This window comes from Pinus tabuliformis, chromosome 5_1 (genome assembly GCF_031772625.1).
Source record: "Pinus tabuliformis cultivar Carrire ecotype Pingquan chromosome 5_1, CPIR1, whole genome shotgun sequence".
Lineage (NCBI taxonomy): Eukaryota > Viridiplantae > Streptophyta > Pinopsida > Pinales > Pinaceae > Pinus > Pinus tabuliformis.
The window spans coordinates 680248552-680270800 of NC_142305.1; the positions used below are offsets into that span (position 1 = coordinate 680248552).

Below are 22249 nucleotides of genomic sequence, written 5' to 3' on the forward strand. Positions count from 1 at the left end.
ATCTGATTCGACATCATGTTGAGGCCAAAACAATCCATCTCCGTCATTGTTCCACAAATGAGCAAATTGCAGACATCTTCACCAAAGCACTTGGAAAGGAAAAGCTTGAACGATTCAGAATGATGCTTGGACTCACCAAAATCCCTTCACGTTAAGGGGGGGGAATGTTGACACCTAATCTTCATGATTGGGGAATTTGTAAAATAAATAAATCAGGAATGTGAACAGTCATCGGAAGATGAACTGAACAATCACTACTAATGTATAAAACAATAACATACCTATGGAATAAACACACCAATCAGTTTTTCTGCCCTTGGAGAGTTACTGCCTAGCCTGACACCAACAAGAGTTAATACTCCCACTGTGGTCCTTAACCTTGACAAAATAAAAATATGACTATGAATTGTAATTCACCTTCGATTCAATCTACTTTAAGCCCTTAAACTCTACCCGATGCTCAGTTGCCCCTATTCCCACTAGCATGCTCCAAGATACAACATCGCCCAAGCACATAACCATGAAAAATGGAAATCTTTATGTTTGGATTATCTTTTATGCCATAATACCAACACTAAACTCATCAATCAAACCCTATGTCTTGTGCTACATCAAATAGGTCTCTATCAACAAAGTGAATTTCCTCCTATTAGAGCCTTGAACCTAAATTGTGTCTCCCTTATAGAAATCCTTATTGAGTCACCTTGTACCCTAAAAACGTAGAACATCCATTAGGTGACTTTCTCACATATGAGGACATCGGTTAAAGTCAATAAAGAGCAAGGGGTTTTAGATGTGGTGATAATGGGCCACTACCCCATTATTGTCTCTTAGTCTAGTGTTAGTCTTGTAGGGTACCCCTCTCTATGACATACTAGAGTTTGCGGAAACATTTTTTTATCATCACCAAAAGAGTGTTGAAAAAGTAATTTTAGATTATTATTTTGCACCTCTTCCCTATTAATTCTTTTGATTACATCAACCAAGACTTAATACACGAAATTATAATTTCATATTAAATTAAAACTAGTTTATAATTTACTTCAATGATAATTTTATATCAAATTAAAAAATATATATATATATATATATATAATTTCATATTAAATTAAAACTAGTTTATAATTTACTTCAATGATAATTTTATATAAAATTTAAAAAAAATAAAAAATAAATAATACAATTTAAATTGAATTAAAAAAAACATTGAACCTACCAAATGTCCCATATTATGTGACAAAAAAAACACTCTAAATCTACAAATAAAACTGAAATTAAAAGAAAATCACTAAATATAAATCTCAAACATTCTCTACACAAACCAACATTTTCCCTACCCTAATATATACTATATTATTCTTAATATATACTATATTATTATTATTAACTTATCACCTAGTGTCAAAGAAGTCTCATTACAATAAACTTCATCTACAACTACATTTTTTGTTTTTTATCTTTCCAACATGTTTTTTTAAATATCCCAAACATTTAAAAAAAAAATGCTAAGCTTTTATATATATATATATATATAACCTCATGAAGGAAAAACATATCAATGACACCCATTTACTTACAAAAAAACACAAATTTCCCTACTCTAACACATACTATATTATTATTATTAACTTTATCACCTCGTGTCAAAAAGGTTCCATTACAATAAACTTCAAAATTTACCTTCAACTACATTTTTTTTTTTTCAATTTTCCAACATGTTTTTTTAAATATCACAAACATTTTTTAAAAGTAAACTCGACGCTACAATCCTCCCCCGCTCGCGGCGAATAATAAACTGCACCATACATGTCGATTTCCGTCGAAAATAGAGTAATGCCGCAGACCCTGATGGATTCCCTCGTATGAAGCAAATGATAGAACGTCAATAGTCCAGCCAAATGAAGCTTAATGTGTCCAAACTTGCACATATTTGCATGCAATACTCTTCTTTTCATTCTCTTCTACCTGCAAATTATCATTGTCATTACTTTCCTCTTCGAAAGCAATCGAAAGAAGAGTGGATCTCGGAGGCGCGGCAGTGTCAATTCTGTAAGTGAAATATACAACACTACCCTTCTTTGGAAGCTCCTGTTCGCTTATCATTTCACAAACTGCTTTGGTCCATGAAGATTGACACGTACCAGCATTGACATGAACTGCAACGGAGAATATAATAGGCCTGAAACAACTTAACACCCTCTCCACCAATGATTCCAGGTCGCAATCCTTAGGATCACATCCCATCGCCTCAAAGCTTGCATAACTGAATCCATCCTCAGGCGTTACATGAATTGTAGATAAAACTGGTCCTTCAATTGAATTCATGGAGTACCCGCATGGGTCAAATTCATAATCGCAGATCTTCGAATTTGGAAGGATTTTGGATACACCGGATTTAACCGTCATTTCTGCCGCACATTTCAAATTCACATATCGAACTTTCACTGCGAACCCGAGACTTCTAAAACACCAGCAAAAAGCTTTAAAGACACGAAAAGAAAATGTTAAAAACCTATTAACGTTTAGAAGCGGTGCCGATTGAATCCTGGGGCTGTCTCCATTGGGATTTCCGCGGCGAACTCCAACAGATTTTATGATCGAAACCAATAAACACTAAGAGATGACACCAATAAACCCTTGTGAAAGTAACCGAAAACGATTAATTTCTCCTCGGATTGAAATGACAGCGAGACGATTCAATACTTCCCAGCGATATGGAGCATGGTCATGCAAACATCGCTATATATAAAGGCCGGAAACAATTGGGCCGCTGGGGAGGAATGTTAGTTTGTGGCTCACAATGAAAAACCACGTGGTATCGCTGATTGAGCCGTTTATCGCCGGCTGGACTCCGGGGACCTTGATATAAATAGAATTTGATAAACTAAATTTTAATAAGGAAATTACAAATCTATAAAATTGGATACTAAAAATAACAGTTATAAAATTAATACACTATTTAAACTCGATAGTAAAAATAACCACAGTAAGAAAAATAAATGTACCTGATATATACGACCGTGATTTGAATTTCATTTTCTTAATTAATTTATTAAAATGTAGTTCAATATACAATATACTTGTCTACCATTTAATCTTTCATTTACTATTTTTCATTATCTTTCATGAAAATTATAATTGAAACACACGACTCCCCTCTCTCTAATCATATTCTTATATTTCAAACACATACATTTGTATAACCACCCTCTCTCTATCATTGGTTAAACCATTGAGATTTATAATTGAAACAGACATCAGGCCAATTAGGCCACCCTTTAAAGCGTAGTAATAGGTTGGAAAATAATGGAAATTTTCCCAAGATTATGGGTTATAGTTGTTGAAGAATTTTACAGGGGAAGAGGAGAGGAGACGAGAGGAATCTAATCTCTAGTTGTTGCAAGCCAATTACCCAGTTGCAGCAAATCAGCAAAACAGAATAAAAAATAGAGTAAGAGCTTGGAGAAACACAATAAGACTTTGGATTATATTTCTACTGCATGAAATACATATAAATGGAGAAAATAAAGGTTTAGGGGGATTTACACTTCACCAGGGGTTGGGGAGTAACAAGAGTAAACTATGTAAGAACTTGTTTCCATGCACTTACCAATAGATATATATCAAACATACATTTTTGACACATTAATGCATCATTGAACAAAACATTAAGACAAAGGTTGCATACTGAAAATAATAGTGGTGGAGTGAATGCTTGCCCATACATATTGACAAACTTTGTATTAAATACCCTTTTGAATTTAATTATCTGACGTGTATTTCGTACTCTTGCTCAGAACTTCTATCCTTCAGCCTGCAAACAAAATCCGCAACCTGCAAGAATCGACTGGGAAAGTATGGTTGTTGTCAGTTTATTAACTGCAGTAGTTGAGATTAATATTTCCAACACTCCCCCTCAATCACAACTGCCACAATTCCCAAATTCTTTGAGATAAACAAAATTTTCACTTGCCAATGGCTTTGTGAAAATATTAGCAAACTATTCTTGTGCCCTGCAGTGATGTAACACAATTTCATCATTGTTAATCAACTCTCTAATAAAATGATATTTAGCATCAATGTGCTTAGACCTCTTGTGAAAAACAGAGTTCTTTGATAGTGAAATTGTGGAAGTGTTGTCGTAGAAAATAGTTGTTGTTTGATCTTGGTTGTGGCATAGATACTTCAACTTCCTTCTCATCCAAATTGCTTGACATGCTACTGTTGTTGTGGCGACATATTCAACTTCTGTTGTTGAGAATGGCACTTTATTGATTTGAGGCTTATGTGATCTATATTCTATGTGGTGTTATCTTTCGAAGTCATCGCAATCATATTTATTGTAATCAACGTTTTGAACCAACCTCTGTTGTTCATCATCACGATTAGATCCATGAGAGAATAAGTCAGAACCCAGTAGGGTAATAAATAGGGCTAGGGTGGGAATGGGAATGAATGACAACTGACAGGTATGGTAATGTTATAATACAGTTTAGCTAGAATTTATATACTATATTCTAATTTTATTATTGTTAGATCCGTTGAATGGTAAGAAATTATATTGTCACCACTAAAATATACTTGTTTATCAGTCGCCATGGGGTATCACAGGAGAAGGTTGAACCTGTCACCCTGTACATAGCGCACCACTAGGGGAGGGTGAATCACCATGTGGTCGTATGTCGCTCCAAGAAGTACCCTGCACGCTCGTGGAGCTCCCAGAGCTCAATGTGTGTATCATACATGACCCTCATAAGAGGGTCTCTAAACAACACCAAGTCATTCTCGAAAAGTCAAGAATTTGACCATTCCCCGGGGCTTTGAAAAAAATTTTGCGACTTGTACATCAGTCTCAATGCGATGGAACCTCATCTCTCATCGACTTACTGTAAGGTAGTATCTGATGTCTATCTGCTAGAGCAATCATCGAATACGGGATTCCTCAACAATCGAATCCCCCCTGGTTGTCATAGAGGATCACGGTGGTATGCATCATATGTACAGACAGCTCACTGAAGAGCTTCCACAACTAGGCAACTTCATACGAGATCATACTCATAGCTATTTATTCGATCATGACAGTGCTTATGGCAACCGAATTCTTCTACCTGCTCATCTATGACACCGAAGCAGAACCCAAAGAGAACCAGCACTGATAAGTGCTCTAGTGATCCTCCACACTACCTACCTAGCTAGCATTCGAATAATCATGCAGCTTCATATTTTCAGCAGTGTATCTCAATCCATGAGAGATTGTGCCCCAAAGATATCTTAGAAGATTCTTGGCACCAATCCAGTGAGGCTCAACCAAATATGAGCTCACCATGGTAACTGCAAAACATATGTCTGGACAGAAGTTCACCAAGAACATCAATGCAAATGAGTTTATGAAACTCAGAGGCATTTCCCAAATCTGGTCCGGCATCATCACCATATAACTTCTAAAAGTTAAGATCCTTGAGGTAGTCACGGTCTTGCAGTTTACCATTCCACATCCAAAATCCAACTCCCTATTACTTTCGCAAGTGAGAGGGTCTGCACCTATTTGAAATAGGTCATCCTCAGAAGGTGTTGGTATGAGAGGTCTATCATCCACAACCTTCAAACAATGGTTTGGATCAGCTTCACTCTTAGTGAATCTTAGCTTCATCTGACAGCTATCAATCCTCTCATACTATGCCCGGGGTGTTTTCCTTCAAGCCATAGAGGGATTTCTTACACCTGCATACGTGAGATTCCTGGTCATGAATCTCAAACCCCTCGGGTTGTTCAAAACCTTTGGACCTATTACATGAGTGGAATGGTCCCCTTGTAATATTTTCCTTTAGTACATCTTAGACATGTACTTTCATGCTCTTTTTTAATTTTAGCATCCCTGTCACCATCTGACTCACAAACCTTCGGAGTTATGTGTCAATGGACATGGTCTCCAGTGGATTCCCTGCAATTTGAGACAACCCTAAACTCAAAAACATCTTTGAAAATTCTATTTTCAAATGTGCACCTTTCCATCGATGAGTTCCACCCTGTAACCTATGACTTCCATTGCCGAAATCGACACTAGGTTCTTCTTGCGATCAGGTACATAAAAGAGATTCTATAAATGAATCGAGTTACCCTCATTCAATTGAGGGGTAACATTCCCTACACCCTTTCCGGGATAGGTGGCATCGACTCCAAGTATAATCCCACAATTGTTTCCATCTCTACCAAATTAGAGAGTGCACCCTTCTATCCGACGGAATGCCTTGAAGCACTGCAATTAATAATCCAGATTCACAAAGAATCTGAAGGAGAGGGCCAATACAAGATAACGCTTCTTTATCTTATAAAAAACAACATTTGATTCTTCATACCTGGTGTTCCTTGCTTTCTTTGAAGAGCCAGACATTTCCTTGATGACCTGCATTACCTTTCATTCCTTTGATCATTGAAGATGTCCCTGGAATGATTGTTATCTTCATCAATAGATGTGTCTCTACCATTCGGACACTCCTTCGCATAATGGTCGAACTTATTGTGACCAAGGCATCTTCCTTTCCTTCCACCCTTAGATTTGGACTTCCCAATGAAGTGATCTTTAGGTAGGCCATCAAAAACTTCCATTGTGCCATTCTGATAATAATCTCTGCTTCGACTTCACCCTCAGTGAATTTGAAGAGGGATGAGGAATCCACTGATCCTTTTGTCCTTTCCCAACTGTCTTCGATGATTGGTCTTTCACTCTTGCTTGGGCATTGTCTTAACCTCATCTCTGATACCATGTTAATTTTAGGTATTTTCTATGCTTAGAGCAATTTATTTCAATTTTCACAGTTGGCTCAATATTCTTTCCAGATTAGTAAACACATCAACATTAACGTAAATTGCAGATAGAACATAAACATAAATCGCAGAAGACAAGCCAGGACAAGCAGACACAAGATGTGGCACTAGCCAAGGACAAACCCCAATGTTGGGAAACCCTTGATCAATTCTTCTTGTATGTTCTTCAATAGTTCAGAAAAGAGAGAGAGAGAGATAGTACGTTTATGACATAATTCAACACTTTGACTTATCCAAATAAGAGCATAGATCATCTCTAAGATGATACATGAGATCAGTTGAAGACATGCTTCTTCAGCTAATTCTCCAAGGTGACTCCTTCACCTATCGTTGTGCTGCATTTCATCATCATGTTGCACCTCACCATGCTGCACCATGTTGCACCCATCATCACTATGCTACATCTCATCATGCTTCATTAATCATGACTGTACCCATCACTATACTGCATTATGTGCAATTGTTGCACCACGTTCCCATACTGACCTATGTGATGGCTGTACTTTGCTTGCTTGTTGTCCCTTACTTGTTGTCCCTAACATGCTTGTTGTCCTTAACATGCTTGTTGTTGCATGATAGTTGTACCAATACATGCTTGCTACACTAAGTATCATGTTGCTGTCCCAATATTAGTTTGTTGTCCCTTGCATGCTTGATGTAACATTGCATGCTTGGTGTACTTTCTCCTAAGTACCATACAGCTGTCCCAATGTTAGTTAGTTGTCCCTTGCATGCTACTCTACTTCCGAGACAGATGCTCCAGCTGAAACCCCAGATAAACACTTCGACAGCACCTCAGCTCCAATCTTTCCCACAAAAAACCCGAGCGTCAGCTTCTAGGGACCGTGTCAGCCTTTTTTTCCCTCTCTGTCAGCTTTCTCGGCAGTTCTAGTAGTTCCGGGCAGTTCTAGCTATTCTCGATAGTTCTGACTTCTGCCCTCTACGTCAGCTTTCCTGGAAGTTATGACAATTCCCGACAGTTCTGGCTGTTCCTGGCAGTCCCAGATTCTGCCCTCTATGTCAAATTTCCTGGCAGTTCCCGATAGTTTCGGATGTTCCCGGTAGTTTCGACTTCTGCCCTCTAGATTAGGGAAGCGTTATCCCTTAGGATATCTCCTCCTACTAAAACCCAAAGAAAAGTAGAGAGGAAGAGATCTTGAGTGTGTTGAAATGACTTGAAGGCCACCTCTATTTATACTAAAACGTTGAGCACAAGTGGGGTTTAATTGGTTGCTGGCCGACCTTGACGAATTGTCCCATAACACAAATAAATTCATATCTCCATGAATACTTATCAGAATCGGATGATCTTTAGATCAATCTACACCTCTCGATGAGAGGGATTCAAGAAAAATATCAGCTTCCATTAATAATATGACCCACATGGAGTTTGGCCCTAGTTGCCAATTTTAATAGTATTACCTTATATTGGCTATTTATTTGGTATTTGCCACTATAAATGGGTTGTTGTTATTTGATTGCTTCATGTTGTTCATGTGTTGTAGGTGTAGAATTTCTTTGCTAGCAAAATTCAGAGTTGATTTGCCTCCGAAACATATTATTGTTTGTGTGTGGATTTTTTGATTTGTTGATCTTATATGTCTTGCCATAATATTACAAGTGTCCACAATTAATTAAACTTTGTGATTTCTTGTTGTGGTTGCACATTCTCTAAGCATGGTCCTATTTGGATCACAGGAAAATCAAGGTTATGGTCTTGAATACCAACATGATTGAGACAATAACAAGATGGCATCTCATTTTCAGCTTTAAAGGTTTTAGTTAAGTTGTTGATTTCTCCATTTATCTTGGCTTACAATTTTTTGGACCAAGAACCAATAATGTATGTCTAACAATAGACCTTAGACATTAGAAAGGGCACACCTCTTTATCACACCTAGAGAGACAATGACTTTACGTGTCTTTGCAAATTTTGAAATAATTGTAAGGTGGACAAAATTGTATAATTTTACAAGCCCTTAGTGTAGGGGGTGAGAGGCTTCTTCACATGCTATCTCATGGCTTGGCTGCTATCACTAGTCATATTGGGGATCTTCCATTGCAAACTCCAAACCCATAAGTGGCATCAAATGTTGACTGTGTGGGCATAAAATAAAATAGCCCCAAATATTGAGTTTGTGATCAGCAATCAGAGTGGGAGACTCCCTTTTTAAACCCCAAATTCAACAAGTGTTGAATCCACTACATTTTGAGCTTGGATTTCACTAGAGGTTGAAATAAATCTATTTTCCCTTCTACCTTAAATACAAGTCAGTTGAGCAATGTGCCACATTAGTGAGTAATGTCAAAAACATAGTTAAATCACAGTGAGTGGAGGGTTGGGCCTTCTCTTTTAATCTTGATGCATCACCAGGATTTTTGAACTACCTTAGAGGGTTGAAATGTTAGAGATGGAGTATAACCTTTGAATACTTCAGAGTCCAGAATTTATGACATATGGAGAACCACCTACAAATGAGCTCGACCATTAAAAGAATAAAATAAGTTGTAAGCCCATAATCCCTTTCAATGTTTGTTTTCTTGCCAAATATTTTAAAGTCCCTTAAGGCCATACTTGATTTCAGAGAGAACATTGAATTATTATTTTGGTGCTTACTGTTAATGTCAATATTGGTTGGTCTACTAAAGATATATATGCTAAGCAAAATTGTACTGAGATAAGGATCCGCAAAGAACAAAGATTCGCTTCAAATGGTCCTTCTTGCACCCGATCCTTGCTCTTCTTCAATTAGTTGTCATCAAAAGTTCATCAAAAATATGCAAAGTACAAAATCTCATGAATCAAGCTTCCTAGATGTGAATTAGGCTTGTTCACAAATTTATTTGTGAACAAGACTACTGCATAACACTGTCTCAGTCAAAAAAGTTGTAACATAGCTATCATCATTGGTTCAGGATTTTAACTATATATATTTGTCAAGCATCCAAACTTACCTATACATAATTACAAGTACGGTGAGAATATATGAAATGCTAACTAATCAGAGACTAAACCTAACAGTGATGACACCTTCAACAAGGTCTTTGAGTTTCCATACCATCATGATAACTGATTCACTGAGATGCCAATGTGCTGAAGTACGGATATCAATACTTTAGTTTGGGATTACAATGATGCCACTATCCTGAATAGAAAGCTAGACCAACATATACAGTGACAAAAATATTCAGAAGAAACCAAACAGTGGATATGGAGAATCCATACATCAAATAATGTCAAATGCAGGGATGACAAATCATAGTATCGAAATCACTATTGTAAAGTAGAGAATACCCAAAATGCATGGTAGATATACATTGCAATTATAGATCCTAGGGGTAAGAAAAATAAGTAGTAGATGGCAGTCTGGTCCATAGAGCTTTAGTCTATCATCTACAATGAGAATGATTCCAACGAATCTCTTTGAACTCGATAGAATATCCAATGTGATTTCTGTTGATCCAGAAGACCAATAATACCCACAAAAAGTCATTTCTCATTCAAAAATTGAACACACAATGAAGGGAATTAGAAAGATGGAACCCGATTATTTTTTAGTGGTCCACTATAAGTAACGTCTTAGAGTATGTTTACGAAATATATTGCCCAAAAATTGATACACAAACACAACACAACACTTCATAGTGGTGTTTATATCACCATCAAACCCTAAACCCCATCAGCTGTGTGGTCAGAGCAGCGAGATCTTGTTTATGACTATGTTGAGAAAATGTCCTCTTACTCGTTTCAGGATCATTTTTACCTATATCATTGATCATTCCATAGTGCACCTTTTCTAGGCCCCAAAATTGTCCCTTAGCATTGACTTCATGTGGATTTGTTAGAGGTTTGTTGTCTACATTTCCTTTTAAAAATCTAGTGCATGAATGATTATCCACATGTTCATGGAGAAGAGAACATATTTGCATTTGATGTGGTCCAGAGAGAAATTTTTTATTTGGTCAAGCCTGTATTCTTCATCAATGATTTTCTTGACATTGTTTTCATTCTCAGCACTATAGTTGTATATGTCATCGAGGGTTTCATTACAGGTTTAATCAATCTTCTGGGGTTGTCCAACTTTGTTATTGTCAACAATAGAGCTATCTATAGGTGGAAATGGATTTGTATGACTGAAAGCTTCAATAATTATGTGTTTATAACATACCCTTTGTTTGTCTACCAAGGAATATCCATCACATATGTCAATAACTTTGTCTTCCAAATGAGTATTGACAGTAAAAGGAAGATACTTCCCTATCCCATCTGGCTCGAGGAATAAATTCAGTTCCTAGGCATAAAAAATAGCAAGACTGTCAGATTCCATGATATAGGATTGTTGGAGAGGTAAATCCCCTCTGCGGACAGAGGCGATCCCACTAGCCCAAAATGGGTCTAGCAACAATCAATCAACGCTACCATGCAAGTTCCTAGTTGCAAATTGAAAGTGGATTATGAGAACCAACCTAGAGTCCAACGCTAGTGTCGTAGACGAGTTGATACTCCCATTCCCTTGCTCCGGCAGGTCACGATCCTCACGATCTCCGCGAATGGATACCTGCACATGCAAAGAACGAAGCAAATACAAACATAAAATCCACTAAATACAACTATATATCGGTCAGAAAAGACATAGATCAAACATTATCATAATGAACAATAAGATCGGAACCATAACGATAGTTGTTTATTAATGAATAATCAACAGAGAAAAATACAACCAAAGTTCTGACGTTGAATCTCTCCTCTGGCTGGGCGAGCAGCTACATACGTCTTGCAATAGACCTTTCTCTCTCTTTGATTATGAATACACAGCTCAGACTTCTGGCAGCATAACCTCCCTATGCTCCAAGGCTCTTACTATCACTCAAGACAAGCGTTATCACTACTAGCACTATCACCACTACTCCAAAAACTAGCTTGTCAAATGCATGAGGACAGACTTTTATAGATGGAGAAGGGGAGGAAGATACAATGCATCGAGACACCCATTATGGATTGGCATTATCTCCAAAAAGCTGCTGTGGATAGATGTAAGGGATAGATGATGAATCTCGACATCTAGAAGATTAGTTTTATCCTCAAAAGACTTCATGACTTGAAGGGAAAAAACATCTGGGCGTGCGTTTGTTAAAAATATTTTCCAAACTTGGTTGGCGCGGGTGTTACTTTAAGACAGAGTGCCAATGGGCGCGCCTTCTTTTGAGGATCTCCTTCATTGGCGCGGGTAGTACACTGTGGACCCGCGCTAGTGGAAAAAGGGCACTTTTCAGGGATATTTTGCAGGAGGTGTCTTCAGGGTACATGAAGTCCATACTTAGGGGAACATAATGCAGGTGTTTTTAAGTTATGTCACTGCTCACAGGTCCCGGAATGAGTCCTCCAAAGTACGGGAAAGGGGTAACAGGGACGGTGACCAATGGTGACAAATTACTGTGTAACAGATGCCCCCTAAAGCATGAGGCCTGAGAGAGAGAGAGGGGTGAAATGCTTTCCAAGAACACATGTAGCTGCCGCCGAGAATCTGCATCGAGAGATATAACTGATAGCTCAAGTACATGATATATGTGGTATGGTCGCAGCCATCCATAAGAGAGTACATAATAATCTAGATCCATAGTATGGGCGCAGCAATCTGATTAGGATTAATGAATAGACTCAGGTATGGTCGCAGCCATCCAGTGAATGAGTCATGTAACAAGAATCACGCCTGGATTACAACAGACAAAATCCAGGGTCTTGCACTCCATCTCGACCCGAACAAAAGTACAAGTTCAAGCATGCGAATATATGAGCTGAAGTCAAACATGCATGAACATCATCTGATTACCAGTCAATAATGAAAACTGTTAACAGACGCGAGAGGTACCACCAATAATGACAATGGCCCTCAAGGTACTATAGGTACAATCTACGGCGTGCGAATTAGTGATCTGGCATCGAACACCCGTAGAATTATTCGATCGAAGGCCAGTGATGAAAACCTCACGTCGAACACGAAGAACCTGCCATTGAGGCATGCAGGCTCCAAGGCACCGAAAGGGAGTCTCTAGATCAGCTTCCTGGATAATGAGCTAAATTCGACAGGAAGTGACCTTGATCAAAGGTGGGCCATGATGTTTCCCACATCATCGACATGAGACAGAGAGATAATGTTGTGAATCGGGATTATGTGAGCTATCAGAGGGAGGTTGTTTTTCTGTAGAGGTCAACTTCTCTTGAACATATCGGTGGCACGATAGTGGAATTGGCAGTATTTGACATCAATGGATCAGAGGTCATGGTGACGAGGCAATGAGCAGATGAGAGGTCAAACAGAATTATCCAAATCCACGAAGGCAAGTGAAAAATGAGATGAGATATTCCCACCCAGACACGAAAGCAGACAAGTGCCATGTTCAAGAGCGACATACTGCTGACACGACAATAATTATGGTTCCATTTTCCCCCACCATTTCTGGCGAGTACCCAAATTATTTTTAACAAGCTTGATGGGGATAACATATGCTTGTGGTGCGTCATTTCGGCAGAATCCGATGTCATCAGGTTTTAACGAGTCTGACAAAGGAATAACTCGGCGTCTTTTCATGTTTAGAGAGTTTGAAAAGACAGCAGAAAAGGAAACTCCAGGGGTGTCCTTTTTCGTAAAGTTGTGTCTCTCGAGCCAGAAAAAGTATAAAACAATGCTTGAAAGAACCGCCTGACCATTACGATCGAGGAGTACTTTTCATAAATAGTGATTTCGACCTGAAAAAGTAAAAAAGCGATCAAAACCACGTCGTTTCGTAACCATTAACGAGTCTGAAACGACAAAAACCCGGTAATCTTTTTATGTTTTAACGGTCAAGAAAAAGAACTTAAAATGACCGCCTCTTATTAACGTTTAACGAGTCAAGAGGAGTAACTCGGCAATATTTTCGTCTTTAAACGGTCAGAAAAGAGCTAAAAGCGAACCTCAAAGTAACCTTTTCAAATGTTTTACCGAGCTTGAAAAAGTAGAAAAAAGGAGCTCGTTTCGTCGCTTGAGTTGCACCAACACCTATCATCATACCAAAACAGCGTAAAACCCATTTTGATATAAATATATTCAAAAATACTCAAAAAATAATATTTTTAATGCATTTTAGGTCAAAAAATGCTATAAAAGAGCGAAATGGTAAAAAACAAATTCACTTTTTACTTTTCACCTTGTGAGTTTACCATTGGAGGGTTTTGGGTGCAAACTTCAATCGTCGATTGTGATCAATCTAGGAAAGCAATCGAGCCGTCGTCTGGAACAGGTAAGAGGTCTTGTCCTTAGCTTTATTTCCATTTCCTTTTTAATGCATTTTGTCCGCTGATTGAACCTCTGCAAGGAGGAATTTGAAATTTATCCGGCACGGGTCCGCGCCAATGGGGTGATTTACCCCAAGGTGCCGTGCCATTGGCGCGACTGTTTTAGAAACAGTTGCGCCAACCGCGTGAACTCAATTTTACCCTAAATTTCATCATTATTTTTAAAATTTGGTTGGTTTGTAAGCTTATCATTATTCCAATAATGACTTATTCATCCTTGTGGGTGTAGGAAACAAGCAAAAATGGTGGTGGAATGGAAAGAACGTGAACATGATGTTGTAGATGCCTTGGCCATTGAGGATGAGGGATGCATGAACGCTCTGAGGGATTGTGGTCTCAAGAAGTTCTTCCTCACGCCTTATCTGTGAGCTCAGCCTGAGTTATTGCAGTTCATAGTGGATGCTTGGGATGTGGATGACCAAGTATTTCGCTTACGAGGCCAAACCTTAGAGCTGGACGTGTCTGATGTGTATTTCATTACTGGGCTATCACGGAGAGGGGTGAGCCCCATTTTGACTGGAAGTAGGCCTTCCGGAGAGAAGATGGGTGAGGTGAAGGACCGAGTGTGTCCAGAAGCACAGTTTGGGAGAAACAGTGCTAAGGTGGATATCGCCACCATCCAGGATTTGGCTCTTAAGGTGATATTGTTCACCATCACGCGTGCAGCTGGGGTACAGGTGCCCCATGAGGCAAGCAAGAATCATCTGTTACTAGCGACAGAATGCCTTAGCCCCACCATCTTTGACTGGGCTACAGCAGTGACTACCAACATCAAAAGGCAGCTCACAAAGTGTAAGCGCGGAGAAGTGAAACAGTTCGGGTATGGCTCGATAGTGGTGTCGTTCTTCTTGGAACGATTACCCCTCTTTCAGATGCAGGGAGCTGTAGTGGCTGATCCATTGCCATGGGAGCCTAGGATGGCACGTTGGGCAGCATTGATGCCCAGAGGAGGAGGGGGCCAGCAGATGTCTTGGCGGCCCGAGTTCTTCATCTGGCTCCATCGTCAGCTGATCGTAGTGGAGGATTGGCCATACGTGGGAACTAACTTCATGGGAGACCCAGACCTCCCACTGCCAGAGGAAGAGGAATGGGAAGAGGAGTTGGGTATGATTTCTTCATTTTTTGATGTTTTATGTATTTTCATTTTTTTGTTAATACATTTATGTTCTGATAACAATCATATGTACTTGCAGATTTAGGCCCAGAGCGACCAACCAGCATATCTCCTATAGCTCGTAGAGATCAACCTGCAGCCGACCCTCAGCAGGCAAGGGGTGCCCGGGGGGAGGAGCTGCTGGTGCAGAATCTCGAGGGTCTTACCCAAGGGATTCTGGGTTATGCTAGGCTGGCGGACGTCCCCTTCGAGTACCAGAGGCACACAATGGGAGTACCGACTCGCGTCCACCCTCTGCTGAGATGTTTGGTGCGAGCGGTGACATGCTATCATGAGCATCACTGTGATTAGACGCCTAGGTTTCATTTTTGCATATTTTTGAGGGACATGTCGTCCCAGGATCTATCAGGATGAACATGTATTATTTTTTGGACTATGTAACGCGCATGGTGCAAACATTATGACACACACGTATATATATACATATGCCTATGGTTTATTATTGTGCTTTCATGTGCTTGCTTGTATAATGTTTTGATTACAAATTACGCAAATGTCTATCTAATACATGATTAGCCAATGCATCAGATAATGTGTTTAATTGACATGGAATATGCTGATATGTGATAAAATCAAAGTTCCTTTCTAACAATCTCACACGTAAATACAACCTTAGAATGCGATGGTCTCTGACGGAATATCGCCCGTTGAGCTGGTGGACGACAAGTTGAGAGTCCAGGTTTACTACCAATGCACGAATGCCGAGATTAATTGCTTCAGCAAGTAGCTCAATTACAGCACAATATTCGGCGACATTGTTAGTGGTACGACCCAAACACACACCTTGAAAATCTATCAGCTCGCCATGAGGATCATAGATCACCCACGCCACAGAGGACAAGTTGCGAGTACTGCGGCAGGCACCATCAGCGAAACCAACATAAGGTGCATCAGACATCTGCACAAGGAGCGAAAGACACAATAAGTGGCAGTTACGCCTTTAAAAACTGACACATATACACACAACACACTTGCTAGAGTACATGTATGTACAAAATAAAGTGTACAAGCATCATGCATAGTACTTTTTCAAGTACAGCCTGTTTCGGGGCTTCCCGAGAGGGTTCCCTTCATAATCAATTAGCTCGTAGGCCCCTTTTTGCAAAACTTTCTTGACAATGTAAGGGCCTAGCCACATAGGCTCGAGCTTTCCTGCTCCCAGCTTATCGTTTGCCTGATCATATAGCAGGACTAAATCTCCCTCAACAAAAGAATGTGGACGTACAGTCTGATCGAAGTGAGTCTTGACTCGCTTCTTCTGTGTTTTGATGGCCAAAGAGGCCAGGCGACGGGTCTCATCTAGCCGTTCCAGGTAAAGAAGGCGTTCTTCTAATGGGGTAGTGTTGGGAAGTAGCTCGACAGCCAATTTTAATGAAGGGATTTTTCACTCAATTGGAAGGGTAGCCTCCAGTCCATAAAATAGTTGAAATGGAGTGAAACCAGTGGCATCCTTCACGGAGGTTTGGTAGGCCCACAAGGCAGGGAACAACATCAAATGCCAGTTAGACTTATGCATGCCAACGGTACGCTAAAGCATTGTAACCAAAATCTTATTGATAGCTTCAACTTGGCCATTGTACTGAGGGTAGTATGGAGTCGAACTATCGTGTTGTAAGCCTAGTTGGGTTGTTAGTTCCGACATCATATGATTATGGAAATGATTCCCGTGATCAGTGACGATGGCTTGAGGGACGCTGAATCGCGAAATAACATGGTTGAATAAAAATTGCGCCGTTGTGTGACCGTTTTCAGTTAATGTAGGCATCGCCTCGGCCCATTTAGTAAAGTAATTGACGACAACGATAATAAACCCATGCCCCCCGGCCGAGCGAGGGTTACAGGTCGTATAATCAATGCCCCATTTTGCAAAAGGGTCGACGATGACAACAGGGTGCAATGGAGCGGGAGGCGCTCGCATCTTTCGCTGGTATATCTGGCACTCATGACAAGAGCGGACGGCAAGAATGCAATCCTTGAAGATAGAGGGCCAAAAGTAGCCAGCACGGAGGATTTTTTGGGCAATAGCATATCCAGACATGTGACCACCACAGGCACCAGAGTGGTAGTCATTCAAGGCACGCTCAGCTTCCTCGAGTGTTAGACAACGGCGGAGAACAGAGTCGGCGCCGAGGCGGTATAGTGTGTCCCCAATGATACGGTATGGTTGAGACTGATGACGAATCCGTCGCCGAGCGTCTTTGGACACGCCAGGGCGAAAGGAGGACGTCTGCAGATATATAATGATATCCCCGTACCAAGGGTCGAGGGTGTTGATGAGAAATAAAGTCTCATCCGGAATTTGATCCTTTGTGTGAGAGGGCGGGGAAGAAGATGGCAAAGAGCAAAGTAACTCAGCAAAGACAAGGGATTTCTTGGACTTGGCAGTGCTAAATTCCAAGTCGAACTCTTGGAGGATGACAATCCACTTTGAGTACTTGCCCCCCAGCAACTGGCGTGACAAAATATACGTCATGGGGTTGCAATCAGAAATCACAGTAGTAGTGCGCAGCAGAATATAATGACGGAAGCGTTGAACAGCGCAAACGACGGCCAAAGCCAACTTCTCGACATAAGCATATTGAGTTTCCGTATCTAAAAGATTGCGGCTGAGATAATATATAACATGCTCATTGCCATCATCGTCAGCTTGAACGGGAACCATACCGATAGTGGTGTCAGCGGCGGCCAAATACAGAGTGTAGTCACGATGATAGTTCGGAGGACGGAGCAATGGAGCAGAAACAAGGAGACCCTTGAGATGCTTAAAATATTCCTGAGAAATGGTATCCCAATGAAAAGGGACATCTCGCTTTAGTAATCGTGTGAAACCTTTGGCCACCTCGGCATAGTTTGGAACGAAACGTCGTAGAAAATTTGCTTTACCCTGCAAGCTTTGCAATTGCTGTAAAGAAGCAGGGGGAGGAAGATTCACTATAGCCTCGACTTTAAGGGGATCCAAACGGATGCCCTCTCGGGAGACGACAAACCTGAGAAGTCGGCCGGATTCAACGCAGAAGACACATTTGTGAGGATTGAGTCTAATTCGTTAGTGTCGACAGCGAAGAAAGATCTCGTGAAGGTGAGTTGGGTGGTCCTAACGTTTGGCTGAATGAGCTGGAAGATCATCCAGGTATGGCTGTACAATGTGTCGAATGTCATGAAAAGCATAGGACATTGCACGTTGGAAGGTAGCACCAGCATTTTTGAGACCGAAAGGGAGCTTCTTATAGGCAAAAGTGCTCCATGGACAGATAAAGGCGGTCTTGTGTTGATCAGCGGGAGCAATATTGATCTGGTTATATCCAGAAAAACCATCCATAAAAGAGTACATTTTGCTTCCAGCACACTCGTCAATAATTTGATCAATGAATGGTGTGGGGAAATTATCTTTAGGACAGGCCCGATTAATATCACGATAATCGACACAAACATGGATTGTACCCGATTTTTTATTCACAGGTACGATATTGGAAACCCAATCTGTGAGCGGGATAGGATAAATAAAACCGGCTTTAAGAAGCTTCTCTACTTCGGCCTTAATAGCTGCAGCCTTTCTGGGGTGTACAGGGCGTAAACGTTGACGAACAGGCTTAGCCCCTGGGTATGTGATTATCTCATGCACCACTATGCTGGGATCAATGCCGGGCATTTCTTCATAGGACCATGCAAAGACGTCACGAAATTCGCGAAAAATGTTGGAATAAAGTTGAATCTCCTCCGGAGTACAAGTGACTCCAATGTGAAGATGTTCGACAATCCCTGGTTTCACAGAGATGTCGATGGGCTGGGTTTGCATAATGTTCGCCATATTTCCTTCAGAGGACACTTGATAAACTTGGATAGGTGTTTGAAGGATTTGAAATGGGAGACAAGGAGCAAACCGCTCGAGACAAGTAAGCATATCCTGATGGGCAGGGAGAAACGAGGAACGATGGTGAGAATCATGCCAAAGGGGTTCCTCGAGAGACATAGTCTTAATAATGGCTTCGTCGGAAGGGAATGTTTCTTTTAAAGGGTCCGAAGAAGTCTCATCTACAAGCCCTGAGGATGGAGCGAACGAGTGGAGAACCTTGCTCGAAAGGGCAAGTTCAGAAGAGGGAGTCGATGCAGCAATGATTTCGACATAGTTGAGCTCGACAGGACTCAATGGCATCTGGTCGCCCCAAGAATCTACTTGGTCGATGGGAGGGAGGATCCACGGATCAAAACAAGTAGTAATCATATTGACGGAAGCGACGTTAGGAGGTGGGAGCGGAAAAACACCCATGAGGGCGGGATCTTTGAAAAGCCCGGCTCCCAGACTCTCAGATGATCTGGAGGTATGCTCCACAAAAGGAATATTGCCCTCAAAAGAGGAAGCGAAGAATGACAGCTGGTCTACAGTAACAATCTTCCCTTGATGAGGGAAACGGATGACACAAAACAAGGATGAAGCTACAGCTTGCATCGCGTATATCCAGCTACGTCCGAGAACGAGGTTGTAGGTAAGAGTAGCATCAACAACTTCAACTTCCATTTCGACCGTCTTCCCTTCCAAAGAGATGGGAAAACGTTGGAGTATACCATAAGGACGGATGCTCTTCCATCAAAAGCTTCCAAGGTTGTGGGAGACTGGCTCAACGTCGGAGATCCAATAGCTTTCCAACAGTCAACAAACATGATGCAAGTAGAAGCACCTTCATCAATGACTGTACGATGAATCATTTTGGAATCAATAATAACTTGTATAAGGAATGCGATTTGGGGAGGCAGTCTCTGCGTATGGCGTTCCAAGTCAAAAGTAATTAAATCCAAGTCGGCCGGGTCTATGCCATCGATAGTGGATAGCAAGGACTTCCTCTAAGAAGGGAAGCTCTGGAGAACTTCTAAAGCGGACATAGCTGATGGAGGTTGAGCTAAGTCCTCAACGATATTGTAGTGTTGTGCAGCATGAGCATTTGGGTTGTAAGAAGATTTCTGGAGTACTCCTTTTGGAGGGGGTCGAATAGGCATCTCAGTACTAGGTCTCTCGATGTGGAGCGGGCCTGAACTGAACGGAGGAGCACTAGAGGGGACCTCAGGCTCTTTCCCGGCAGATGACAGATAATCTTTTGTTTGAGTATTGATATTGACAGGTATTGTTCCAGCCATAAACACTTGAGAACCGAAGGAAGAGGGAGGTTGAGAGGGGTCAGCCACCATTTGAGTTTGTTGTGAGGGAAAGGGTTCTTTGAGCACCGGAGGAGTCCCGGGAGCGCCTTTCAACAAACGACTAACTTCGGACCGCCTAGGGCAGTCTTTGGTATAGTGATCTTCATCACAGATAAGACAAGGATACTTGGGTTTGCGCTTGGCACCTTCCTCGCGCGGAGGTTTAGGGGAGTCCTGTTTAGGTTGATCTAGCTTATTCTTCACTTTCCCTTTCTTCTTTCCTTTCGAGGCTTTGTCTGCCGTGGTGGACTGGACGGCATTGACCTCGGAAGTAATATTCGAAGTGGGTGTTACCTGAGAAGTATGTTCATTCGAAGCATTTGATTTTTGCTTCCCAGGGTTCGCAGAATTTTTCTTCGAGGATGAATTAACATAACCAATAATACCGTCAACAGTTGGTGTTAGCGGGGCTTTGGATGTTCCTGGTCTCGGGGCGTCAGGCAGATAATCATACAATGTACCTGACTGAGAATAAACCAAGTCAAGGTACTGAGCGCGCGCGATAGCTTGCTCTTCAGTGACACACGCCCCCATGGCAATGTCCCGAGCTATTGGAGGAACGAACGAAGTCGTAAACCAGTCGGTAAGAAGTTGGTCGGGAATCCAAAATTTGATCATACGTCTACGCTGTCTCCATTCATGGATATGATCAGAGATATGCGTAGCCGTTTTCTATCTTAAGGATGTCAGGAGGTGTGTACCCGTTTCATATCGAATGGGCAACTGAAAATGAGTGAGGAATGCCATAGCCAACGATTTGAAATCCTGAAAGGATCCGCGATTGAGCTCAATATACCACTTAGCTGCAGAGCCAGTGAGAGTCCTTTGAAAAAGGCGAAGCCGAATCGAATCATCAAGCCATGAATTGGATGAACACCACAGGTGATAAGTCATGACATGAGCTTGTGGATCTTCATTAGCTTTACCTTCGGCCTCTTTATTCAGAGTACGTACTGCGACTTTGTGGAGTGAAAGGTTTCATGGTGGAAAAAGTGAGTTGTGACCAAATGGAACTCGTGAAGGGAGTTCCAGAGGACATAACATCCTTTATTGCTTTATAGCCTAGAGGTAGTCTCCTAGTAGTAGGAGTGCTACTAACAAGTGTAGATTCCGTTGCGGTCGGAATTTCACCGCTCGTCGCAACGGATTCGTCAGTCGAAGTAGGGGATACGTCCTCCATGTCGGAAGAAACTGGTGGGGCTGGAACACGAGGAGAAGTGTATTCCCAAAAAGGGATACCATCCTCAGAAGGTTCCCAAACAGGGTTCCAATGAAACTCGTAAGTCTCGTCGCCTGGAGCACGAGAACTAATGGGTTGTATACTCGGAACAACAGAAAGAGTTTCACTCACAACCGGTATCTCAGAAGATGAAATTGGTAATTCCGCCAGGATGAAACTTCACAAAATCCTAGGGAATCTAACGAGACAAGACCCTACTCAAACTAACGCAAACAAAATCTAACCGGGTAAATGTGTATCATGGCCGAATAAATTTTAAGACAAAGGAACTGAACTTGACCTTTTCATGTTTTAAGAGTCGAGAAAAGGACAAAAAGGTGACTCTAGTCTCCTTCGAATGTTTAATGAGCACGAAGTGACAAGACGCTCACTGGCACCTTTTCTTTTAAGGAGTCCGAAAAGGATCAAAAGTGACTACTCTGGAGAACTAGGCAAAAGGTTTACCAAACAATCCGTAAAACTACTTATACACCTTGGCAATCAG

The 22249-nt window shown here is 41.1% G+C and overlaps 1 protein-coding gene across 1 annotated transcript; it reads right to left on the bottom strand.

Moving 5' to 3' along the window:
* Positions 1 to 1905: 1905 nt before the first annotated feature.
* On the bottom strand, positions 1906 to 2406 carry LOC149166778 (S-adenosylmethionine decarboxylase proenzyme-like). The gene has a single exon (XM_089430254.1). The coding sequence runs from the start codon at positions 2404 to 2406 to the stop codon at positions 1906 to 1908; it is 501 nt and encodes a 166-aa protein (XP_089286380.1).
* Between the last annotated feature and the right edge of the window lie 19843 nt (positions 2407 to 22249).